Source organism: Oncorhynchus clarkii, chromosome 25 (assembly GCF_045791955.1).
Source record: "Oncorhynchus clarkii lewisi isolate Uvic-CL-2024 chromosome 25, UVic_Ocla_1.0, whole genome shotgun sequence".
NCBI classification, from domain to species: Eukaryota; Metazoa; Chordata; class Actinopteri; order Salmoniformes; family Salmonidae; genus Oncorhynchus; species Oncorhynchus clarkii.
Genome location: NC_092171.1, coordinates 20667076 through 20694628, shown reverse-complemented (window position 1 = coordinate 20694628; position 27553 = coordinate 20667076). Strand labels below are relative to the sequence as shown.

The window sequence follows — 27553 nt, the reverse complement described above, 5'->3', positions numbered from 1 at the left end:
TAGTAATATTCATTTGCACCAGGACACTTCTGGAGGGATTCTGGCAAAACACCGGCAGTGTCGGCTTAGTTCTGGCTTACTCTGGGCAGTCATTCAATATGATGTCAGTCCGAGCCCGGCATCCGGATTCGGGCCGATTAAATCAGTCCCGGCGCGCCGGAATAGGGTCGCGTCCTCATTGCTAGCTGGGTCCCCTTACAGACACATCCAGGCACGCCTGCGAGCCTAAAAGAATCATACTGCACCCTGAAAGCTATATTAACATAGGAATCCACCTGGACCCCCTGCCCAGAATTGGACAGGTTTCATCTGTCGGTGAGTTTCGAACGTTCTGTTCTTTCAAAATGATGTGGAAAGTGGAAGCTATGATCCCTTTATGAATTTCCAGATTGTACTCTTTGTTTACATAATAGAAGGTGCCGCCTCATATCTAGCCATGCCCATCATGCGATGTAGACAAACAAGGGAAATCTGTTGTCATTTGTAGAATTTCGTTGACAAAAAAAATATGATTGAAATCAAATGATGAACAAAACGATATCAAATCAAGATATCAGTATACATCGATAGCGTTTGATCAATAAATGTTTTTTTTTAAAGTGTGGAATGTGTCTAAAGAACCCCACCCCTATATAAAGTAAAGGACAACTGAATGGTATGGTCCACCCTCTGCTCCTGGTTGTTTTTGGATCTGCTTTTAAAGCGGATTGAACCACCGAGTTGCGTTAACCACGACTCCCTTACAAAACAACGTTTTTATTCCATTAATTTAAAAGGGAAGACTGCTCTATATATTCGTAAAAACGTATGCAACGAGATATACAGTGAAATGGCAGTTGCGTACACTCTTTGTAGGGAATCCCTTGTGTTCTTTTCCCTCTGAATTTGAGAGAGTGCATTGAGACCGAGAGGTGCCTGCTGTCCATTGAAGCAAGAAGCCTCATGTTTTCACCAAGCCAGGAGGAGCAGTGCGCCCCTACAAAAGACCCCATAAAATACGGGGAGTTGGTAGTATTAGGGTAAGTTGAAGAAAAGCTTACGTTTAGTAAGTTACAAAAGTGTTGGTATTTTAGAAAGTCAACAAGTTAGCTAGCTAACAATTTGTAGGCTAGTTGGAGAAGTCGAGGCTATGTTTGACTGATTTAACTTTTTTTTCCAGCACTGAAAACACAGACCGGAGTTGGTTATCTTCGCCGTGAATAAAATTAACGCTTTAGTTACTTCGATTAAGATGGTATAGGAGACGTTTGTTTACATAGGTACACTGCTATCGTTAGAGGCCACAGAGAACTTGACTCGCCCATGTTATCAGAAATGTGTAACGGTATAGTAGCGATCTGTTTTCATTTACTTTTTTGGAAACGGTATAAACGTTCTATTTATTTACAACGTAACCCACAATGCATTTGTAGATTGTGGTGGAAGGAGGATTTGAGATAATAGTACATGAGTAAATCACAGAATTCCGAACCTTGCAACAGTGTTCTTTTAGCGCCTGTGTTGTATATTTTTGTTCCAATAAAAGTTGCTCACAAGTAATGACTGGATTCAGGGCGGATGAGGAATTCGGAAGTGGCGATTTCCCCCATCCCCCAATCCTCACTTTTTTCTTAACATGTTGCTTTGCTTACGTGATAAAGTCATCTCTCATAGCATCAGAGTATGCTAGTGTTTCCACGCGACTGTAATGAAGGCTCAGCAGGCTTAGGCTAATGTAGGCCTGCTTCTACGTCCCCAATTTTAACCCGCTTTTTATTTTTTATTATTGGTAACATTTTTCATGTAAAATGATGAAGCGATAATATAGTCTTTGCAATGTTTTAGTGCTCACAACCTTTTTTTGAACTGACAGGAGCACTACCCACAGAAAAAAAGTAATCAACTATGTTCTCAATCGATACAAATGCCATTTAGGGAATTTAAGACTCCTTGATTAATCTCTTACTGATTGACATGTTTTCGGAAACATCCAAAACACAAGTGGACATGTTTGTTCTGTTTATACATTAAATGCTATACAGTGAGTAGTTTTACCATTCATAGATGCTAAAACTACCTTTAGCACCTAATGATGATAGCAGGGATGCCACTTTGGGTGTAGATGTGGGTGGGGGGCATAAAGTGGCGTGGGTCTGGGGGTCCTCCCCCAGAATGGTTTTGTGCATCCAAAGTTGGTTTCCTGCATTTTACACAATCCAATATGCCGTCTCTATTTAGAACAAAAAGTCAGCAAAAATGCCCACAGTCATTAAGCTAGCTAAGATATAATTATTACATATGTTTGTGATTAACAAGACTGAGCTAAATCAAATGTAATTCAATAATAAATACCTTTAACCAATTGCCTAACAAATTAACCTTATATTTTTGTTTGACATGTTTTGTGTCATTGGGAAAAGCCTCTATCAACCCTTGATACAGTTTGGAAATCAACTTTGGAGGTTTGTTGTTTTAAAATAGCAACTGGCTTGTCCAGTGTCTGCTGCACAGAGAGAACAAAGTGTTATATCTGAATAAAACACCTCACCTCAATCAGACTGGTGTTCCCTGGCTGCCTGACCCTGCTGACATCCCTGTCACCATCTGATCCTCTTAAAATGAGGCATGGCAAATAATTCCCTTGGTGTACATTTATACATTGCTTCTATTATTGGACAATATAATGGTTCCATAATTGAAATGACCATTATTCCCAGATCCCAGACTGTAGATTTACGCTGCTGTCCTGTTGCTACTGTAGGTCTACCCATCACTTCAAAATAGAACTTGTTAATATACAGTGCATTCGGAAAGTATTTAGACCCCTTGACCTTTTCCACATTTTGTTACGTTACAGCCTTATTCTAAAATTGATTAAATACATGTTTTCACTCAATCTACACACAATAGCCCGTAATGACAAAGCAAAAAACGTTTTTTAAAGTTTTTGCACATGTAATAAAAATAACAAATGGCTTCTTTAAATAAGTATTCAGACCCATTGCTATGAGACTCGAAATTGAGCTACACACAATATCCCATAATGACAACTCAAAAACAGGTTTTTACAAAAACATATATATATTTTTTACATTTATTACAAATAAAAAACATACCTTATTTACATAAGTATTCAGACCCTTGCTATGACACACGAAACTGAGCCCAGGTGCATCCTGTTTCCATTGATCATCCTTGAGATATTTCTGCAACTTGATTGGAGTCCACCTGTGGTAAATTACATTGATTGGACATTATTTGGAAATGCACACACTTGTCTATATAAGGTTCCACAGTTGACAGTGCATGTCAGAGCAAAAACCAAGCCGTGAGGTCGAAGGAATTGTCTGTAGAGCTCCAAGACAGGATTGTGTCAAAGCACAGATCTTGGGAAGGGTACCAAAAAAATTCTGCAGCGTTGAAAGTCCCCAAGAACACCGTGGCCTTCATTCTTAAATGGAAGAAGTTTGGAACCACCAAGACTCTTCCTATAGCTGGCTGCCTGGCCAAACTGAGCAATTGGGGGAGAAGGGCCTTGGTCAGAGAGGTCACCAAGAACCCGATTGTCACTCTGACAGAGCTCTAGAGTTTCTCTGTGGAGATGGAACCTTCCAGAAGGACAATCTCTGCAGCACTCCTCCAATCAGGCCTTTATGGTACAGTGACCAGACGAAAGGCTCTCCTCAGTAAAAGGCACATGACAGCCTGCTTGGAGTTTGCCAAAAGGCACCTAAAAGACTCTTAGACCATGAAATATAAGATTCTTTGGTCTGATAAAACCAGTGGTGGAAAAAGTACTCAATTGTCATACTTGAGTAAAAGTAAAGATACCTTTTTTAATAGAAAACTACTCAAAAGTCACCCAGTAAAATTCTACTTGAGTAAAAGTATTTGGTTTAAAATATACTTTTACATTGAGGGAAAAAAGTTTTTGATCCCCTGCTGATTTTGTATGTTTGCCCACTGACAAAGAAATGATCAGTCTATAATTTTAATGGTAGGTTTATGTGAACAGTGAGAGTGAGAGAATAACAACGAAAATCCAGAAAAATGCATGTCAAAAATGATATATATTGATTTGCATTTTAATGAGGAAAATAAGAATTTGACCCCCTCAATCAGAAAGATTTCTGGCTCCCAGGTGTCTTTTATACAGGTAACGAGCTGAGATTAGGAGCACACTCTTAAAGGGAGTGCTCCTAATCTCAGTTTGTTACCTGTATAAAATACACCTGTCCACAGAATCAATCAATCAGATTCCAAACTCTCCACCATGGCCAACACCAAAGAGCTCTCCAAGGATGTCAGGGACAAGATTGTAGACCTACACAAGGCTGGAATGGGCTACAAGACCATCGCCAAGCAGCTTGGTGAGAAGGTGACAACAGTTGGTGCAATTATTCGCAAATGGAAGAAACACAAAAGAACTGTCAATCTCCCTCGGCCTGGGGCTCCATGCAAAATCTCACCTCGTGGAGTTGCAATGATCATGCGAACGGTGAGGAATCAGCCCAGAACTACACGGGAGGATCTTGTCAATGATCTCAAGGCAGCTGGGACCATAGTCACCAAGTAAACAATTGGAAACACACTACGCCATGAAGGACTGAAATCCTGCAGCGCCCACAAGGTCCCCCTGCTCAAGAAAGCACATATACATGCCCGTCTGAAGTTTGCCAATGAACATCTGAATGATTCAGAGGACAACTGGTGAAAGTGTTGTGGTCAGATGAGAGACGTAGAGCTCTTTGGCATCAACTCAACTCGCTGTGTTTGGAGGAGGAGGAATGGTGCCTATGACCCCAAGAACACCATCCCCACCGTCAAACATGGAGGTGGAAACATTATGCTTTGGGGGTGTTTTTCTGCTAAGGAGACAGGACAACTTCACCGCATCAAAGGGACGATGGACGGGGCCATGTACCGTCAAATATTGGGTGAGAACCTCCTTCCCTCAGCCAGGGCATTGAAAATGGGTCGTGGATGAGTATTCCAGCATGACAATGACCCAAAACACACGGCCATGGCAACAAAGGAGTGGCTCAAGAAGAAGCACATTAAGGTCCTGGAGTGGCCTAGCCAGTCTCCAGACCTTAATCCCATAGAAAATCTGTGGATTGAGCTGAAGGTCCGAGTTGCCAAACGTCTGCCTCGAAACCTGCAAAGAGGAGTGGGACAAAACCCCTCCTGAGATGTGTGCAAACCTGGTGGCCAACTACAAGAAACGTCTGACCTCTGTGATTGCCAACAAGGGTTTTGCCACCAAGTACTAAGTCATGTTTTGCAGAGGGGTCAAATACTTATTTCCCTCATTAAAATGCAAATCAATTTATAACATTTTTGACATGCGCTTTTCTGGATTTTGGTTGTTGTTCTCTCACTCTCACTGTTCAAATAAGCCTACCATTAAAATTATAGACGGATAATTTCTTTGTTAGTGGGCAAATGTACAAAATCAGCAGGGGATCAAATACTTTTTCCCCTCACTGTAAGTATGAAAAGTAAATGTAATTACCAAAATTCCTTAAATGAAGCTAACCAGACGGCACCATTTAAAAAATATGTATTTATTTATTTACGGATAACAAGAGGCACATTAAAACATTCCAACATAATTTACAAAGGAAGCATGTGCGTTTTGTGAGAGGGATGACCAGGGATGTTCTGTGTATAAGTGCATGAATTGGACTACTTTCCTGTCCTACTTAGCCTTCAAAATATAACAAGTACTTTAGGGTGTCAAGGAAAATGTATGGAGTAAAAAGTACATTATTTTCTTTAGGAATGTAGGAAAGTAAAAGTAGGCAAAAATATAAATGGTAAAGTACAGATACCCCCAAAAACTACTTAAGTAGTACTTTTAAAGTATTTTTACTTAAATACTTTACACCACTGGATAAAACCAATATTAAACTCTTTGACCTGAATCCCTACGGTGAAGCATGGTGGTGGCAGCATCATGTTGTGGGAATGTTTTTCAGTGGCAGGGACTGGGAGACTAGTCAGGATTGAGGGAAAGATGAACGGTACAAAGATGAGCATACAAGACCTGTTTTTGTTTAATAGCCATTCTCACACGGGTTTGTCTTAAACTGGTGGTGGCATAGATGCTTTGCGTGGCAGCGGGCCGGCTGGGTGAGTGGGTCTTAGGGAATGAAAATAGGGATTGATCAGGATACAGCCTCTGCCTCTCCTCAGTCCCCTCTGTCTATTCATTGTGCCTGTGGGACTGAAGCTATTGACTGCATTGTGTGAGTCTCCTAGGAACGGCTCTGTGAGGGAAGCTTTTATTCGACTGGGACTTCTTCGGGTAGGGGGAGCACAGACCTCCAAACCACCAATACGGGAGGGCGGTGACTAACTGTAGATGATGTCTGCTGTTGAGGATGAACCAGAAATGTTGTTGTACATTGTAACAGTTTGGACTGGTTGTGACCTAAAACCCCCCCAACTCTGTCACAGTGACTAGGGGAGTGCGGATGACTCTTTCCTGTGAATGTCAAGGCTGGTGGACTGGGATGCTCAGTCTCTAGTCTAATCCCTGCTATTATCCAAAGGCAAAATCCACTATCTGTCTGGCCCAGGTCAAAAGGGAAAAGGATTACAATAGCTACAGCACAGATGCTGTCCCAGCTAATGCAACGATGAAGATGGCTCCAGGTGACATTACACACTTCACTTCCTGTCCTTAAAGACTGATAATGGGCTTGTATTTATGTACAGTCTTCCCATCTGACCCCAAACGGCTTAACTGGAGTGGGGGAGAGATGTTATGGCCCAGTAGCATCAAGCTAGCGAGAGATCAACTTTTATGTCACATGCTTAGTCTACACCTGTTTACGAACAGTGAAATGCCTAGCCCAACAATGTTGAGAAATAGAAGACAACCCAAGGAATACATACACAATGGGTAACGATAACTTGGCTGTATTCACAGGGTACCGAGTCGATGTGCGGGGGTATGAAGTAATTGAGATAGATATGTACATATGGGTAAAGTGACTGGGCAACAGTAGCAGCAGCGTATGTGATGAGTCCAAAAATAATTCATGCAAAGGCTGGTCAATGCACATACAGTGAACTCCAGAATTATTGGGACAGTGACAATTTGTACTCCAGCACTTTGGATTTGAAATTCAGCTTTCATTTTAGGGTATTTTTTAATCCATATCAGGTGAAACATTTAGAAATTATAGCACTTGTTGTACATAGTGTACATAGTTTTAGGCGACCAAAAGTAAGACATGCTAACCTCTCACCAGTACAATAACAGGGGAGATTAGCATTTTGGGGGTATGATATTTGTGCGTCTAACTTTCTGACTCATCATTATTCACTATTCATTCATGATTATCCCTAATCATGGTAGCACCTAGGCTTTGGTGGTATACCGTATACCAGGGTATTTGAAAATAGCGTCAATACATTTAGAAACTATACATTTTTATATTATTAGCTACTTTTTAAGTAAATACCTGCAGTCAATTTGTATAATATGTTAGGAGTTGAAGATTTCGTTCTTCATTTCACCTGTCATTTCACCTTTCACCTGTCATATTATGAAGGTTCCCCAGAACCAGTCATTTGTTTGTTTGTAGATAGCACAACTGGAGAAAGTGGGAGCAGGTGAGTCCAGTTGTGTATTGACAGGGGTTGCATTTTGTATCAATAGTGATCAGGGACCTGCAACTATAGTTTTCTTTCACAGATGTGCAACGCTATTTGGCTGGCAGCCACACATGTAGGCTAAGTGAGCTTACACTTACATACATTTAAAAAACCATGGCCATCTTATTTCTGTTTATAGAACGAATGCATTTCTTAAAGTTAATCTTGCATTTTACTGGAGAATATTTGTATTTTTTATTTGACCTTTTCTTAACTGACTTGCCTAGTTAAATACAAATTCTTATTTTCAATGATGGCCTAGGAACAGTGGGCCTTGTTCAAGGGCAGAACGACAGATTTGTACCTTGTCAGCTCGGGGATTCGAACTTGCAACTTTTCGGTTACTAGGCCAACGCTCTAACCACTAGGCTATGCTGCCGCCCCATGTATGTAGTCTGGCTACACATCAGTCAGAGCGCTGTCTGCTGATAGAATACCTGTTCCTGTATTCTCATCCAAGTGGAGAAGTGCAACTGAACCACAAATTGAGTCTGATGCCAAGCAGAAATTACAAAACGCAGCAAGATCTTTCTTATGTGTTGTATATTTTTTCCTGTGTGAAAAACACTAATTCTGCTTTAACGTGACCCTGAAGTTTAACTTATTAATTCAGCCACATACTTAGATAAGGTGACAGGGCATCGTATTGTGTTGGCTTTCTGTCGTGTTTGAGAAGTCAAAGCTCTTTGAATTAGTTATCTGTACAGCTGCCACTGCTATCTTTTGATTTCCTTATTTTTTTTCCCTCTCTGTTCTCGGCCTGTCTGCTCCTCCCCATCTTCTTACTTATTTTCCACCATAATTTGCAAATAAATTCATTAAAAATCCTACAATGTGATTTTCTGGATTTTTTTTCTCTCATTTTGTCTGTCATAGTTGAAGTGTACCTATGATGAAAATTACAGGCCTCATCTTTTTAAGTGGGAGAACTTGCACAATTGGTGGCTGACTAAATACTTTTTTGCCCCACTGTATATGTATAACTTTATGAGCTGGACTGCATGTCTTTGCTATTAAAAAAAGTTTTTTTATTTACCTAGCAGCCTCCATGAAAAATGTGCTATTACTTGTGCAACTTTTGTTAGCATTCTGCTAATAGATGCCCAATGGGCTTTTATGCATTTTGTTGGCGCCCCCTTGTGTACTAAACTGGTAATAACGTAAAACCTGGGATAAGAGGACAGGACGATATGAACATCTGGATACTGCCCAAACCCTGCTAGCGTCCACATAATGTAGAAGTGTTTAGAAACATTCTTATTTAAAATAAAAGTGACTCCAAATGACACTACAATATTTAACATTTATTTTTGTGTACAAAATAATCTGAAACGGCAACATGTATGGATGCAAATAACCTCAAAGTAAAGCTGACACTGCACTTGAACATCATAGTCCGTTATTTACTTTCAAATCTAAAGTGTTGGAGAACAGACCCAAAACAACAAAAATGTGCCACTGTCCCAATACATTTTGGATCTCACTGTAGTTTGGGTAGCTACTTAACATTATAGCCATCTTATTGCTTGGGGGTAGAAGCTGTTCAGTGTCCTGTTGGTTCCAGACATGGTGCACCGGTCCTGCTTGCCGTGCGGTAGTAGAGAACCGTCTATGATTTGGGTGGCTGGAATCTTTGGAGTTTTTAGGGCCTTTCTCTGACATCGCCTGGTACAAAGGCAATGGTATTGACTGGTACCAAGGACAATAACTGCTATAGAGACAGGTGGCTGCCGAAGGCAAACAGAAGAGTGCAATTGATCCTGCCTGATTGTGGGCTGATCACTGCGCGGTTGTGACTTGTTTCATATTGATCGTACTCGTGTGCAGTCAGTCAGTGATGGCAGAGATAACATATTCCCCTGTGAGAGGGTTGTGTAGAGCAGACCAGCTCTAACCTGTTCTGACTGAGGCCATGTGGTTGCCTGGCTGTGGGGACAGGTGGCCTGGGCAGGACAGAGGAGTATGGGGGGGGTGGTAGTCGCTTGCTGCTGTTGCATCAGTGTTGTATTAAGGGGGCTTTGGGGATTACAGTGTAGTGGTTTGTTGTTTAGCCCATTCACTAATTAAAATAAAGGATGGTTGACTTATTTACTTAGTGAACATAATTCATTCTGAAATACTGTGATCTCAGTCTACGTGTCAGTCTGAACTCTCTTATTTGCAAGATCATTGTGGGTGGGTGATAGGCCTGTGTTGGATGGGAGGAGAGCATGGTGTTTCCCAGCTGTAGGGGCCAGCTGGTGGAAGTAATTGTTTTGGAAGGGGCGTCTCCATTCACCAGGCAGACCAGGCTTGTAGTAACAGCAGACTGAGAGAGACTAGGCATCACAAGGGTGCACCAAGATGGAATTGTGAACCACACAATTGTTATGATGAGGCCATTTTGTGTTTTTAAGAGTCAGCCATTTCAGGTTCCAAGTTATTGTGACTAATACGGTAGAGCTATTACGCTGTTGAACCTTCATGTAAGTCAGAGAGCCTCACCAGTCTGGACAGTCCTTTAAAGAGCAGCAGGAGACCTGACGCACATTCAAAGCTCTGCTACAGGCTAGTGTAAATCAACAGCTCGAGCTACATCGTGGCTAGCTTAGACAGTGAAAGCATTTAAAGTGCGTTATGTAATAATCCAAGGTGATGCTTATATCACAAATAAAATGAATATGATTTCTGGTGGTGGATTAATGAAAGTGGATACAAATGGCCCTTCTCTAAAACCCCAACACATTTTATTATTCATCGCACATTCCACATTTCCAGACATGCGTGTTCTGTAACATTTTCTCTTAAGACCTTTTCTCTCCTGGAAGCAAATGTTTACCCACCCTTTGTGGACAATTAATTCCCCTTGTCTCAAATGTTGAAAACTCACATCTTTCTCCTCTTCTTTCTGACAGGTACAATGGCTCCCTCCCGAACGGAGACCGGGGCAGAAGGAAAAGCCGCTTTGCCCTGTACAAGAGAAGCAAAGCCAACGGTGTTAAACCCAGCACCGTCCATATTCTCAACACACCACAGGCCAGCAAGGTAAACCAGGAACCTAGCCTACTCATGTAGGCTATTCATGAATGAACTAAGTAATTGGTTGGATTAATACTTGATGAGTTCTCATGAATATGTTATGACCCCACTTATCAAGTTGATAGTCTTTAAAAAAATAAAAAAAAAGGTTTTATTTTTTACACACAAATAAGATTTTTCATGCGTCTACGTTGGAATCCCAGTCAATAAAATATTGCTGCTCTATTGATAGATCTGTAACATTTACTACACAAAAGCTGCAGACTGCAGCCAGTAAACTGCCCAATTCTGTATATGTCTGCCCTCTTGCAATTGGTCTCCTAGATAAATCAAGCACACATTTCGGAGCACTTCTCCTTTTTGAAGTTTGCGTCTTCTGGCTTCAGGCCCGAGTCTGGGTTGGTCTCCCACCCTGTAGCCTGACTGTGAAGTCTGCTGGCTGGTTGCTCTTCCTGGGAGAAGGTGAGGCGTTAGCTGATAAAGGCTGTGTAATCTCTGACGGCCTGTTTACTTTACTGTACTGTGCTCTTGTCTGTGCTGTTTCATGAGGGCTGACCTCATTTAGTCGATTGTTTGGTCGATAGGCTGTTGGTCAACCAAGATTTCTTTAGTCGAGCAGTTGCAAAAAAAGAACGGTGTACCAGACACCTGTCTGATTCGTTTCTGTCTGAGTGGACTAATCCATTGTGGAGGGCACAGTCCATCACTCTTAAGACATGTCCTACTGTATTTGTATATGGTTAAGGACAATGGTGCAACACTAAAAATAATATTATTTTATAACAAATGTGCTTTCTAACGTTTGATAGCGGTCGCTGTCTGCGGTTCTGAAACATCAGTGCGGTGTTGAATTAGTGCCTTTTACCTGACCATGTTGCAATGTGGATAATAGCAAAGTTAACCGGCATATTGATGTTGAGAACAGTGCGGCAGAGGCAGCAGTGGAGTAAGAAGACGAGAAAACAGCCCTTGCCTTAATTGTCTAGGAAAATTGAGGAAAGGAAACCCCAACTTAATTTGGTCTATAATAAATAGTCTTAACTGTTAAATGTGCCTGGCTTTTTAAATTATACATATATATACAGAGTATGTGCACACACCTTCAAATTAGTAGAGTTGCTATTTCAGCAACACTTGTTGCTGACAGTTGTATTAAATGGAGCACACAGCCATGCAATCTCATAGACAAACATTGGCAGTAAAAGGACCTTACAGAAGAGCTCAGTGACTTTCAATGTGGCACCGTCATAGCATGTCACCTTTCCAACAAGTCAGTTTGTCAAATTTCTGCCCCGCTAGAGATGCCCTTGTCAACTGTAAACGTCTAGGGGCAACAACGGCTCAACCGCGAAGTGGTAGGCCACACAAACTCACAGAACGGGACCGCTGAAGCAAATTGTCTGTCCTCGGTTGCAACTCTCGCTACCGAGTTCCAAACTGCCTCTGAAAGCAACATCAAAACAAGAACTGTTCGTCGGGAGCTTCATGAAATGGGTTTTCATGCCCCAATGCATAATGCATGCCCCGAATGCCCCAATGCATAATGCCAACTGTGAAGTTTGGTGGAGGAATAATGGTCTGGGACTGTTTTTCATGGTTCAAGCTAGGCCCCTTAGCTCCAGTGAAGGGAAGTCTTAAAGCTACAGCATACAATGGCATTCCAGACGATTCTGTGCTTCCAACGTTGTGGCAACAGTTTGGGGATTGCCCTATCCTGTTTCAGCAGGACAATGTTCCTGTGTACAAAGCATGGTCCAGACAGAAATGGCTTATCGAGATCGGTGTGGAAGAACTAGACTGTCCTGCACAAAGCCCTGACCTCAACCCCATCAAACACCTTTGGGATGAATTGGAACGCCGACTGCGAGCCAGGCCTAATCGCCCAACATCTGTGCCCAACCTCACTAATGCTCTTGTGGCTGAGTGGAAGCAAGTCCCCACAACAATGTTTCAACATCTAGTGGAAAACCTTCCCAGAAGAGTGGAGGCTGTTATAGCAGTAAAGGGGAGGATCAACTCCATATTCATTCCCATGATTTTGGAATGAGATGTTTGATGAGCAAGTGTCCACATACTTTTGGCCATGTAGTGTATCTACAGAAATAAGACAGATCTTGCTAGTATTGGCAGTTTGAGTGTTTTGTTTAATAGTCTACTGATTCAGTGAGCATCAAGCCTCACAAAATTGATAACATTTTTTTTTTTATTAAACCAGGCTCTCTGGTGTTATTTATTTGGTGTTTACACTTTCAAATTGTCAAGTTCTATTAACAATAATAACCCTCCTTGTTGTTATCATTACTATTATGATCATTATAAGAAGCAATATCATTAGTAGGCTTAGTATAGCAGCCTAGTATAACCACCGCAGGCCTTAGAGCACGTGCTGTTTATTCTTAGTCCCATAATTTACGTAGGCCTATATTTCAATACTTATTTTTAAATAAAATAACAAAGTGACCCTTGAGTAATTAGCGTAAACAATAAATAAACTGTTCCGTTTTGACAATTTGCATTCGAATCGTCCCTGCGATGTGCAACTGTTCAGGGAAGTCAGGAACCAATACATGCAGTCAGTCAGGAGAGCAAAGGCTAGCTTTTTCAAACAGAAATTTGCATCCTGTAGCTCTAACTCCAAAAACTTTTGGGACACTAAAGTCCATGGAGAACAATAGCACCTCCTCCCAGCTACCCACTGCACTGAAGCTAGGTAACACGGTCACCACCGATAAATCCATGATTATCGAAATTTCAATAAGCATTTCTCTATGACTGGCCATGCTTTCCTCCTGGCTACCACAACCCCGGCCAATAGCTCCGCCCCCCCGCAGCTACTTCCACGAGCCTCCCCTGCTTCTCCTTCACCCAAATCCAGATAGCAGATATTCTGAAATAGCTGCAAAACCTGGACCCGTACAAATCAGCTGGGCTAGACAATCTGGGCCCTTTCTAAAATTATCCGCCACCGTTGTTGCAACCCCTATTACCAGTCTATTCAACCTCTCTTTTGTATCGTCCGAGAACTCTAAAGATTGGAAAGCTGCCACGGTCATCACGGGTGCACCTCAGCCACGCTCAAGGTACTAAACGATATCATAACTGCCGTCGATTAAAGACAGTACTGTGCAGCCGTCTTCATCAACCTGGCCAAGGCTTTCGACTCTGTCAATCACCGTATTCTTATCGGCAGAGTGCACAGTCCATCACTCTTTTCTCAAATGACTGCCTCGCCTGGTTCACCAACTACGTTGCAGATACTTCGCAGAGTTCAGTGTGTCAAGTCGGAGGGCCTGTTGTCCATACCTCTGGCAGTCTCTATGGGGGTACCACAGGGTTCAATTCTCAGGCCGACTCTTTTCTCTGTACATATCAATGATGTCGCTCTTGCTGCGGGTGATTCCCTGATCCACCTCTATGCAGACACCATTCTGCATACATCTGGCCCTTCTTTGGACACTGTGTTAACTAACCTCCAGACGGGCTTCAATGCCATACAACTCTCCTTCCGTGGCCTCCAACTGCTCTTAAACTCTAGTAAAACCAAATGCTTGCTTTTCAAATGTCGCTGCCCGCACCCGCCTGCTCGACTAGCATCACTACTCTGGACTGTTCTGGAATATGTGGACAACTACAAATACATAGGTGTCTGGCTAGACTGTAAACTCTCCTTCCAGACTCATATTAAACATCTCCAATCCAAAATCAAATCTAGAATTTACTTTCTATTTCGCAACAAAGCCTCCTTCACTCATCTACACAATAGCTTCCAATACTCTACTCAGCAAATTGGATGCAGTCTTTCAGTGCCATCTGTTTTTTTACCAAAGCCCCTTATACCACCCACCACTGCGACCTGTATGCTCTAGTCGGCTGGCCCTCGCTACATATTTGTCGCCAGACCCACTGGCTCCAGGTCATCTATAAGTCTATGCTAGGTAAAGCCCTGCCTTATCTCAGCTCACTGGTCACGATAACACCCACTCGTAGCAATCGCTCCAGAAGGTATATCACACTGGTCATCCCCAAAGCTAACACCTCCTTTGGCCGCCTTTCCTTCCAGTTCTCTGCTGCCAGTGACTGGAATGAATTGCAAAAATCGCTGAAGCTGGAGACTTACATTTCCCTCACTAACTTTAAACATCAGCTAACTGATCGCTGCAGCTGTACATAGTTAATCTACCTACCTCGTCCCCACATTGTTTTTATTTACTTTTCTGCTCTTTTGCACACCAGTATCTCTACTTGCAGATCATCATCTGCTCATTTATCACTCCAGTGTTAATCTGCTAAATTGTAATGACTTCGCTATTATGGCCTATTTATTGCCTTACCACCTCACGCCATTTGCACACACTGTATATAGACTTTATTTTTTTCTATTGTGTTATTGACTGTGCGCTTGTTTATTCCATGTGTAACTCTGTGGTTGTTTGTGTCGCACTGCTTTGCTTTATCTTGGCCAGATCACAGTTGTAAATGAGAACTTGTTCTCAACTAGCCTAACTGGTTAAATAAAAAATGCATGAGGCTGTTTTTAGTCTTTGCTGTAATGAAGTCTTAAACAACAGACTTTCTGGTACGCTTTTAATTTATTTCGTGTTTACATTGTTCCAAATGGTCAGAAAAAATGATATTGTAATCTATAATATGCATGCAGTGCTTGTTTCTTGCCTTCTTTGTCTTGATCTCCAGTATTTTCCACGACTAGTCAAATGTATTCCACAGAGCAACCAGTGAACGTTCTCCCATTTCGAGTTTATTTGTAACGTCCTCTTCATGTGTTCGGCGTTTGTTATAACCTATTTATTGATATGCTGTAAGTCAGACCTTATTGGTCATGTGCATGTGATGCATACTTGTCATGTGAAGAGAGCAAGGGTTGCGGGAATAGAATGTTTTTCCTAAGCAAATGAGGGATTTCAGTAACAACTTTTCAGTCAAATGGCTGTAATTATGTTGCAACTTCAGCAACAGCGTGACAAACACTTGATGTTCTGTGGTGGTCGCTGCAGCAGGGAGGAGAGACTGATAACGGGTGCTAGTCAGTCATTTTTCTTTTTTTACACAGCGCAGCAAGTCTGGGCCTGGCATAATCAAATTAATTGCGGTCGGGCTCCCTCTAGTCATTTGTGTGTCATTATTTCATCAAGCATAGCGCTTAAAGAATCAGACGAGCTCAGTGCACATAGTTGATTTTATTAAAACACACAGGATGTGTCTCTGGAAAAATGCATGTTTTAAAATTTCGACCAGATTCTCATTTGACAAAGTTTTGAGTCGGAGACAGCCCTACATGACACACCACATTAGAACAAGTTAGGTTTATGTAGGAGGTCATGTACTGTCTGTTTTAAATTGATGGGGCTTTATTACCCCCCCAGCACCTTTACCCCCCCCCCCCCCCCCCCCTTTCCCTCTGCTATCACCCTGGTATCAGGGCCTGTATTAAGCTTGGTTTAGCGAGTGAAGTGAGGAGGAAGTTGTTGCAGTTGGCTGACCTTCCGCTCACAGCTGTAAACAGAGATGAAATGGCTGTTCTTTCTGGCAGGCAAGAAAGGGAACCTTGTTTTGAAATTCTCCTTTTTGTGGCCCTCCGTAGCCTACCACTGGTGTCAGTGAATGAGTTCAACATACCTATCGTCCTTGAGCCAGCACAGAGTTCTATTTGAGAGGGCAACTATTATGGATATCCGTGTGTGTCCCCCGATGCCTCCTCTCACTCAGCAGGAATGTGTTTTTCACTCAAGACACACACGCCATGTGAACATAATGAGAAAGCTGACTGACTGAGTGAGTGGGGCTATGCACACTCTAGTAGATAATGAGGATCTCTGCCATTGCCAGACTCCTATTCAAATCCTGCCCTGCTCTCTAATCTGCCCACTTGATCTCAATTAGAAGGGTCTGTCCGTGTGTGTGTGTGTGTGTTCCTTTGGGTGTTCCCTAACATACGGTTTAGGCTACTTCGTTCTCCAGATCTCATTTGGTTGCGTGGGACTTTAGCACTGGATATGCGGAAATCCAAAAGGAGAACCAAATGTTCTGTTGAAAATGTTAACTCTATCATGGTTTCTTACTCCTGCAGACCCCCATAGCGTGGCTCGTATGTAGACCGTGCCTAGCGTAGTGGGAGGGTTGTGACTGAGAGTATAAACTGTATCTGAGCCCAGACAGACACCGGTGGATGGATGTTAGCAGTGTGCTTTGTGTTAAGACAAGCCCCTGTATGTCTCGCTACAGGATCTTTTTTTTTTTTTTTTTTTTTTTACTTTAAAAAAATAATAAATTCTGCAGCTGCACAATACAGCAATCGTGAGTGACCCACTTTTATCTCCCTCGCTCACGTGATGGAGCTGTTAGGGGAAATGGAATTTAGATTCCGATTTAGAGTGGATGGGCTGGGTGGCGGCAGGGCTGGGTTGCTTGAAATGAATCCCCCTTCATGAAGCTCAGCTGATAGCCTGGCCTTTGTTGACTGAGCCTAGAGGCCTGTTCATGGTCACTGTAATGGAAGTGTTAAATCACAGGAACACTGATCCCTACTGTTCCGTTCTGAGTATTACTGTCCCGACTCCTATTTGTTTTTGTCTTCTACCCCCTGTTAAGACTAATCAAATGGTTACCTAACCAAATGGCTAATCAAATGGCTACCTGGACTATTTGCATTGACCCTCCCCCCTTTGTTTTTACACTGCTGCTACTCGCTGTTTATTATCTATGCATAGTCACTTTACCCCTACCTACATGTACATATTACTTCGACTAACCTGTACCCCTGCACATTGACTTGCTACTGTTACCCCCTGTATATAGCCTTGTTATTTTGTTGCTCTTTTATTTTTTACTTTAGTTAATTTCGTAAATATTTTTCTTAACTGCATTGTTGGTTAAGGGCTTGTATGTAAGCATTTCATGATAAGGTTTACACCTGTTGTATTTGGCGCATTGACAAAACATTTGATTTGATCACCTTTTATAGCACTGAAGAAGCCCTTTGTTTCAATAGGTTTGTATGATTTCATTAGTAAGGAGCTCATACATTATTGTCATTTGCAAATGACTTAATATCCTATTAAGAGTTTCAATGTAAGATAACTGTCGCTATCAGTCCATTATATGCATGTGTAGAATGCATCTTGTGATCTTCTGCTGTTGTTTCAGGCGGTGAACTGCAAAGGGCAGCACAGTATTTCCTACACTCTGTCCAGGAACCAGACAGTAGTGGTGGAATACTGCCATGACAAAGACACAGACATGTTTCAGGTAAGTCCACCCGTTTCAATATTCCAGATCCATTGGTCTAAATTTATCAGATGATGTACACTTCATTGTCCATTTTACTGAAAACCCTCAAACCACAAGTTTATAAGGCAATCTGCTTAGTAATATACATTTCATGTTAATGCATTTTTAACCAAACTCTGGTCTGTTTTATTTAAATCTTTAATGAAGTCTCTGTCTTCCTCATGGAATTGTTTGCTACGAAGCTGGGCAGTGTTTCTATAGCACTGTGGTCTCTCTGTGACCGCCTGTCCCACTTTCTCTTCTCCCCACTTTCCTTCCCTCAAGTGAACACATGTTCTGTTCTGCACGCTGTTCTCCCCCTAGCGTTAATCTACAGCACAGAGACCGCTCCTCTCCCACCAGGGAGACGTTCTACTGCTGCAGACGCGCTTTACATTCTAACCTTTATTGTGTCTGCAAATGGCAGTAAGTTAAAAAAAAAAAAGCCATACCCAGCAGAGAGCTGTTTAAAATCCACTCAGGGACAAACGTTGGCCTACTAAAACAACGTTTGACACTTCAGACAGTTTGATCTTCAACTCTACAAACTGAAAATCGTATTAGTAAATCGCGATACCAAAATGATGAACATGGAAAGAAATTAGGGATAATGTTAGCACACCAGCTGTGTCAGAGAACCACGAATCAAACCATACCGGAGATAATTGACGAGCTGGGTAAGAGATGTATTGAACATTTAGAGATTAGTTCATGCTTTCTTAACTTTCACTCACAATTATACATTTTGGAATTCGCTGGTAACGCTACCTTATTCAAGACTTTCTTTTAGAACTTAGATATTCCCACAGTTGAACTTGAGATACTGTAGCTGCTGCATTGGAAGAACATTTCTCTGTAGAAGAGATTATTTTGGCAATTAAATCTATGCAGTGTGATAAATCCTCTGGGCCCAGTGGATTTCTTAACAAATTTTCTCAGGTCAACTTTTTCCTCTCTTGCGTTCCATATTTGAGGATTCATTCTCCTCATATTTTTTCCCGGCAGGTGGCCTAGGGGTTAGAGCGTTGGGCCAGTAACTGAAAGGTTGTCAGCTCAGGGATTCGACCTTGCAAGGCAAATAAAAATATGTTGATCTGCTCCTGAACAAGGCAGTTCCTAGGCACACTGTTCCTAGGCAATCATTGCAAATAAGAATTTGTTCTTAACTGACTTGCCTAGTTAAATAATAATAAAACAACAATGAGACAGGCATGTATTTCAATTTTCTATTATAAAAAATATATATTGTATGTTTCATATAGGCCAATTTCTTTATTAAAATGCGACGTTATAGATGCTTGCCCACCATTTTGAATCAGTCCTTCCCTCCATTATCTCTACAGATCAAACTCGGGGTGGCAGGTAGCCTAGTGGCCTATATCACTAGCCACTTTAAACAATGCTACCTTATATAAATGTTACTTACCCTACATTATTCATCTCATACGCATACGTATATACTGTACTCTATATCATCGACGGTATCCTTATGTAATACATGTATCACTAGCCACTTTATACTATACTATGCCACTTTGTTTACATACTCATCTCATTTGTACATACTGTACCCGATACCATCTACTGTATCTTGCCTATGCTGCTCTGTACCATCACTCATTCATATATCCTTATGTACATATTCTTTATCCCCTTACACTGTGTACAAGACAGTAGTTTTGGAATTGTTAGTTAGATAACTTGTTATTACTGCATTGTCGGAACTAGAAGCACAAGCATTTCGCTACACTCGCATTAACATCTGCTAACCATGTGTATGTGACAAATAAAATTTGATTTGATTTGATTTGGTTAGAGCGTTGGACTAGTAACCAAAAGGTTGCAAGATCGAATCCCTGAGCTGACAAGGTAAAAATCTATCGTTCTGCACCTGAGCAAGGCAGTTAACTCACTTTGTTCCTAGGCAGTCATTGAAAATAAGAATTTGTTCTTAACTGACTTGCCTAGTTAAATAAAGGTGAAATAAAAACTGGCTTCATTTTAAAATCCTCTTTTTTTTTTCAACATTGAACGTCTTTATAATATACTTTATAATCCCGATTCATCTGACGCTCCAGAGATATTTAATTAGGTGGAATGGGTTTATCTTTTTTATACTCTCAAACAATTTGGATTTGATCCAAATGTTTTATCCTGGATCAAAGTCCTTTACTCCTATGGCTGCAGTACGCACAAATAATAACCTTTCATCCTATCTTCAACGTGGGACAAGACCGGGTTCGTCAGCTGTTTGCCATCGCAAACAAGCCTTTAGCCATAGCAATACGTTATAACGCCACTATCAAAAGTTTTCCAAGAGGGGGCTTAGAGATTAAACCCTCACTCTGTGGATGACATGCTATTTTATATATATAGATATAATAGCATGTCATCCGCATAGAGTGAGACTTTATTCTCTAAGCCCCCTCTTAGAAAACCTTTGATAAATAGGAAAAGTTATAACGCCACTATCTGATAATTTTGCAGGTCTCTTAATTTTTTCCTGGAAAAAATTGAGACCTGCAAAATTATCAGTTTCTCTGGTTTTACTATTTTATAGGTACGTGTTTATTCTATAAACTACTGACATTTCTCCCAAATTCCAAATATAAATAGTAATTTAGAGCATTTAAAATGCAAATTAATTACTTAAAAATCACACAATGTGATTTTCTGGATTTTTGTTTTAGATTCCGTCTCTCACAGTTGAAGTGTTCCTATGATAAAAATTACAGACCTCCACATGCTTTGTAAGTAGGAAAACCTGCAAAATTGGCAGTGAATCAAATACTTGTTCTCCCCACTGTATCTGTTTGGGCTTCTTGCAGTCAATTTGCAGTTATGCTCTGCATCCCCGACCATCCGCTCCAGAAAAAACTGGCCCGTGGCTGAATCTAGTTGATGATCTATACGTTATTAAACTTGTATACTCTGGAATCCCTGGACTCTCTTAATAACCAATGGGACGAGGATTTACGTGAACAACTTTCATATGAGTGTGCTTCAAAGAATCCATTCTTCACCTATATGTCTAAGACATGCTGTAATTCAATTTAAAATAGTTCATCGTCTGCATTGGTCAAAGGATATCCTAGATTAGACCAGAAATACATCCCACTTGTGACCGACGTAAGCAGGCTTCTGCTACTTTATTGCCGTGTTTTGGAAATGCCCAAAATCGACAGATTTCTGGATAACAATATGAGACATTTTCTAAGATACTGGAGAGACCTATAGTGCATTCTGCAGCATTGATGGTCCCGAATAACACAGTGGCCTCCATCATTCTTAAATGTAATAAGTTTAGAACCACCAATACTCTTCCTAGAGCTGGCGGCTCAGCCCAACAAGACTTGAGGCTGTAATCGCTGCCAAAGGTGCTTCAACAAAGTGCTGAGTAAAGGGTCTGAATACTTATGTAAATGTGATATTTCAATTAGCAACATTTTCTCAAAGTTGTTTTGCTTCATCATTATGTGGTATTGTGTGTAGATTGATGAAAAGGTCATTATTCGAAGTGGCACCATAGTAGGCCCCCTCTGAACAGTTCTATGGACAACATGCTGGTCATTTACTACTCTTCTAGGTAGACGTCTTATGCTATTTAAGTGGAAGGATCGGTTTCCTCGTACTTTTAACGATTGGATAAAGGAAGGCAAGCAACATCTCAAGCTATAGAAAATGCGCTGCTCCGTTAGGGGATCTGCAATTACATTTTATAATATCTGGCTACCTTTCATATCCTTTGAAGAAGACATGGACCAGCTCATTTCACAACTCCATAAACCAACCCTAATTTAAAATTTGTATCACTATTTTTACTCTACTTACTCACTAAAAAAATATTACTGAAATTCTTTATCATGCCTGCTTTAAGTCTGGTTTTAGGGTGGGGCTTTGTTGGAGCATGTGGGGGGGTTGGTTTGGGTTTGATCTGGGAGGAGATCCATGTGTGTTTTTCCCTCTGTCTGTAAAATCATCATTTAAAAATGCCACAAAAAAAAGAAATTTTAAACAAGGACAAACGTTGAAACAAAATGAAAGACGGAAAAGCATTTCCTTTTCAGTGTGAAGCTCAAATTGATCTATCATTATTTAATCCGTATCTTATTGTATTACAATGCATACAAATTCTATTGGTTTGTGACCTTGTTTGATTAAACATAGCATCCTTAGCTAGCTGATGGAGGACTATATGTTGAGACATTCACTGTTCATCCTGGCTATGGAGCATTCATTGACATCCTCTCATTCATTATTATTATTTTATTTATTTTATTGTGCGATCTCTGGTGCTGGCAGCATCTGAGCCTACTGTTTTTAATATTTATTAAGGAAATAGCCCATGAACGCAGGCACTGCCCTAAAAACAAACACTTTCTAAACCACCTTTTACAAATGGATGTTCAGACCCTAATGGTGCTGTCTGTTGTAACCTGGGCTGACTATATTGTCCTGTAGATTGGCCGCTCCACAGAGAGTCCCATAGACTTTGTGGTGACGGACACTGTGTCTGGGGGTCAGGAGGGAGAGGAGACGCCCATCACCCAGAGCACCATCTCGCGCTTCGCCTGTCGTGTCGTCTGTGAGAGGGTCCTGCCCTACACCGCCCGCATCTATGCTGCTGGCTTTGACTCCTCCAAGAACATCTTCCTGGGGGTAAGACTGGGCTCACGGGGGGCTGTCCCAGGGTTAGGAATGTCCCCTGGGTTGATTGGTATTCAGATTTTCTTTATTAGCATTTTATGACAATAATGCACAATGGAACACTTCTAGCATGTTTTTACTTTCTCTTGTTTTCCTCCTAAGAATCTAAGCCTGGTTCGCAAGTGCTTGTCTAGCGTTCCAGACAGAATAAACTAGATTAGCACACAATTTATACTAGCACCAGTGTTATGTAAGCCCACTACTGTTTGACTTTCCCCTTGTCTTATCCTCAGGAAAAAGCCGCCAAGTGGAAGAACCCGGATGGTCACATGGACGGGCTGACAACCAATGGAGTGCTGGTGATGCACCCCAGGGGTGGGTTCACAGAGGAGTCCAAGCCGGGTGTATGGAGGGAGATCTCTGTGTGTGGGGATGTTTACACCCTGAGAGAGACCCGTTCTGCTCAGACCCGCGGCAAACTGGTCAGTAACACGGATGATACTCCACCATTACCCTAATTGAAATCTGTTATCAGTCATTTAGGTCAAATAAAGAACCATTAAAAAATATCAGAGCATTCAACATCATACCGTATACTCTTAAAAACGTAGTTTCCATAGACTTAGTGCTCTAACCCAGCTGTCAGTGTTGAGCCCAGTGTAACCTAATGGAGCTGTGTGTGCTGCGTTGCCCCCTGCAGGTGGAGTGTGAGAGCAACGTGCTGCAGGACGGTTCCCTGGTAGACCTATGTGGCGCCACCCTGCTGTGGCGCACAGCTGATGGCCTCTTCCACACACCCACCCAGAAGCACCTGGAGGCCCTGCGGCAGGAGATCAACGCAGCGCGCCCCCAGTGCCCTGTGGGCCTCAACACCCTGGCTTTCCCCAGCATGCAGCGTAGCCGCGCCCTCTCCTCCCTGGAGGACAAGCAGCCCTGGGTCTACCTGGCCTGTGGCCACGTGCACGGCTACCACAACTGGGGCCACCGCTCGGAACAGGAGCCCAGCGCCCAGCGGGAGTGCCCCATGTGCCGGACCGTGGGCCCCTACGTGCCACTGTGGCTGGGCTGTGAGCCCGCCTTCTACGTGGATGTGGGCGCCCCCACACACGCCTTTGTGCCGTGCGGACACGTGTGCTCAGAGAAGTCGGCAAAGTACTGGGCGGAGATCCCTCTGCCCCATGGCACCCACGCCTTCCACGCCGCCTGCCCATTCTGTGCCACCCAGCTCTGCCTCACCCAGGGCTGTGCCAAGCTCATCTTCCAGGGCCCCATTGACTGAGCTGCAGGGCCCTGGGGTGGGGCCAACATGCTGTGAATCTCTTCAGACTATTTAGTGCTTTGTTTTTTATCACCGATTGTAAAGGGGAGGAACGCTTCACAAGGTTGATGGTGTACTACAACAGTGTGTTCCACGTTTCTGTGGAGATGGGCCTGAAGGCAGTGGTCCATTACACAGTGTTTGGTTTGGACTTCTGGTCCTCTTGATGGCCGCTGGCGTAGTGTACACACAGCGATGTGGACCTAAGGCACAACCACAGAAACCATCATACTCTTTAGCTGCCAGCCATCAACTTTCAACTCAACTGAGCTAACTCTCTGGACTGTGCAAGCTAAAATGGCTGCTCATTTCAAGTAGAAGGGTTACAAAACGTGTTTATCGATCATAAACTCCAAACGGATTACAGAGAGTAGGTTTAGTTAGGGTATGTGGGAGTTGGGTGGGGTGGGTTCCTGGTGGGCCTGAGGTGCATGATTTTCACAGAGCCAGACAGCTGGACTGTTGGCTGGGAGGAGGACCGAGCGAGCCAGCAAGGTTCATGGGTAACTAGTTAAGTGCTCCCCATTGGCTCCTCAGCTCTTATCTGGTTTTCAATGGTATCCAGAACATTTAGCCTTTCCAGAGGTGAGCTGAACTCTGTTCTGTTCAGAGAACAGGTCCTTAAAAGAACAAGTGTTTTTCTCTCCTCTTGTACAGAGATATATTCCAGTGCCTGGGGCTCCCAGTAAAACCCTGGGAATATTTTTACTAAATGAAAAAAGCTATTTTGTTGAGGGAGGAGAGTTTTACATAAAGTATAAATAAATTTAACCCACAGAATATTTTCCATCTTTTTTATTCTTTGTTAAGAAGTATTTTACTACACTGAGGTGTACAGTTTTTTTTTTTAAATGAAAATGTTAATATATTTTTCTCTTGTGTAACTATTATGTGCTTGTAGGTTGGATCCACATGGGTGTGCTTGAATGTGTCAACACCGGCTCATACGGAGACATTAGTCCCTTGACGTAACCACCAAAAGGCAACAACAGGCCACTGGCATCAACCTTGTGGGTCATGACAAAGAATCTATTAAAATACCTATTTTCCTCACCATTGGCACGTTAGCCTAAATTATGCAATTGCTTCTCTGAATGGCTAGGTCTGTTCCTTCTTAATATACTGTAAAACGCGGGTGTCTCGTGATATCAGCAAGGCCTTTGTCAACTCTTGTGAAATTTAGATTAACTTTTGGAAGTGTAACTCACTCACACATCAACACACACCTGTGAGCTTTCTTTGGTCTTGTCCCATACTCAGTGTGCACTGTTGAATGTGTAGCTTTATCTCATGCTGGGTTTTATCCAATGATTTGTATGCTCCCAAACCTGGGCACAGTCACTGCAGCATTGATGGATATACCAAATATAAAATAAGTGTTTTCTCTCTGATGCAACAACTGCTTCCTGCAACGCAAAGTGTTACTGTACGCAAATGAAAAACCTAACTGCTATTGTAGAATACAAATCTAGTTCAGGATGACAGTCAAAGCTATTTGTTTGTACTCATTATCACAAGGATAATAAGGATATTATCATGTGCCAACGCCAAATTTATCAAATCCAATTGTGGAGATGGATCAAGTGGGCCAAATGTGTATGAATGGATAAGAAATGATGTTGTAGTTGGGCTGTGCGGTGGAAATTAGTTGAAAGTAAAGAATTTGAATCACATCAAATGCACTCTTTGTCGATGCGGGCTAGTTTGACTACCCATGTATGTAGAGTGTAGCTCAACATATAGTACCGTTCAAAAGTTTGGACACCTACTCATTCAAAGTCATCAAAAAATATTTAAATAACACTTATGGAATCCTGTAGAAACCAAAAAAGTATTAAAGAAATCTAAATATATTTTAGATTCTTCAAAGTAGCCACACTTTGCCTTGATGACAGCTTTGCACACTTTTGGCATTCTTTCAACCAGCTTAACCTGGAATGCTTTTCCAACAGTCTTGAAGGAGTTCCCACATATTCTGAGCACTTGTTGGCTGCTTTTCCTTCACTCTGAGGTTCAACTCATCCCAAACCATCTCAATTGGGTTGAGGTCAGGGAATTGTGTAGGTCATCTGATGCAGCACTCCATCACTCTCCTTCTTGATCAAATAATAGACCCACTAAGCGCAAACCAGATGGGATGGCGTATCGCTGCAGAATGCTGTGGTAGCCATGTTGGTTAAGTGTGCCTTGAATTCAAAATAAATCAGACAGTGTCACCAGCTAAGCACCATCACACCTCCTCCATGCTTCATGGTGGGAACCACACATGCGGAGATCATCTGTTCACCTACTCTGCGTCTCACAAAGACACAGAGGTTAGAGCCAAAAATCTCATATTTGAACTCGTCAGACCAAAGGACAGATTTCCACCGGTCTAATGTCCATTGCTCGTATTTCTTTGCCCAAGCAAGTCTATTCTTATTGCTGTCCTTTAGTAGTGGTTTCTTTGCAGCAATCTGACCATGAATGTCTGATTCACGCAGTTTCCTCAACAGTTGATATTGAGATGTGTCTGTTACTTGAACTCTGTGAAGCATTTATTTGGGCTGCAATCTGAGGCTGGTAACTCTAATGAACTTGTCCTCTGCAGCAAAGGTACCTCTGGTTCTTCCTTTCCTGTGGCGGTCTTCATGAGAGCCAGTTTCATCATAGCGCTTGATGGTTTTTGCGACTGTCCTTGAAGAAACGTTCAAGGCTCTTAATTTTCTGCATTGACTTACCTTCATGTCTTAAAGTAATGATGGACTGTTGTTTCTCTTTTGCTTATTTGAGCTGTTCTCGCCATAATATGGGGCGGCAGGGTAACCTTGTGGTTAGAGCGTTGGACTAGTAACCGGAAGGTTGCAAGTTCAAATCCCCGAGCTGACAAGGTACAAATCTGTCGTTCTGCCCCTGAACAGGCAGTTAACCCACTGTTTCTAGGCCGTCATTGAAAATAAGAATTTGTTCTTAACTGACTTGCCTAGTTAAATAAAGGTTAAAAAAATATATACAAAAATAAAAAATATGGACTTGGTCAACTGATTGGCTCAAACTCATTAAGAAGTTAAAAGTTAAATAGTGGAATTACTTTCCAAGGCACACATGTTAATTGAAATGCATTCCAGGTAACTACCTCATGAAGCTGGTTGAGAGAATGCCAAGAGTTTGCAAAGCTGTCATCAAGACAAAGGGTGGCTGCTTTGAAGAATCTCCATGTGTTCTTTCATAGTTTTGATTTCTTTACTATTCTACCATATAGAAAATAGTTCAAATAAAGAAACCCTGGCATGAGTAGGTGTCTCTAACCTTTTGACTGGTACTGTATACAAACCACCACTGTATTAATGGGTAAGAATAGTGAGTATCATGATCCTGAGATGGTAAGTGTTCTTACTGTAGCTATTTACAAGTTGCATAATTAATGAATATGTTGTAAGAGAGCTATTCTTTTCAGCTACACTGAGAAGCCAAATAATATAGTGACATGTCACGTGTGTCTCTACAATGCACATGGGCTCAGATACAGTACAGAAGTGGTGTGTCCTCTCCTTTGTTGGTGGACTGCAGCGGTTCCCCCTCCAGAGGGTAAAGACATGACCTTGGTAGTATGCAGCTAACAGTAGGACAGATGTGGTGACATAACAGGTGCTGAGTAGC

The 27553-nt window shown here is 42.0% G+C and overlaps 1 protein-coding gene across 1 annotated transcript; it reads left to right on the top strand.

Moving 5' to 3' along the window:
* Positions 1-699: 699 nt before the first annotated feature.
* LOC139383831 (pellino E3 ubiquitin protein ligase family member 2) lies at positions 700-27108 on the top strand. Its single transcript, XM_071128407.1, has 6 exons — positions 700-1019; positions 10542-10671; positions 17827-17928; positions 22411-22608; positions 22890-23078; positions 23297-27108. The coding sequence occupies exons 1-6, from the start codon at positions 943-945 to the stop codon at positions 23873-23875; spliced, it is 1275 nt and encodes a 424-aa protein (XP_070984508.1). The 5' UTR covers positions 700-942; the 3' UTR covers positions 23876-27108.
* Positions 27109-27553: the final 445 nt, after the last annotated feature.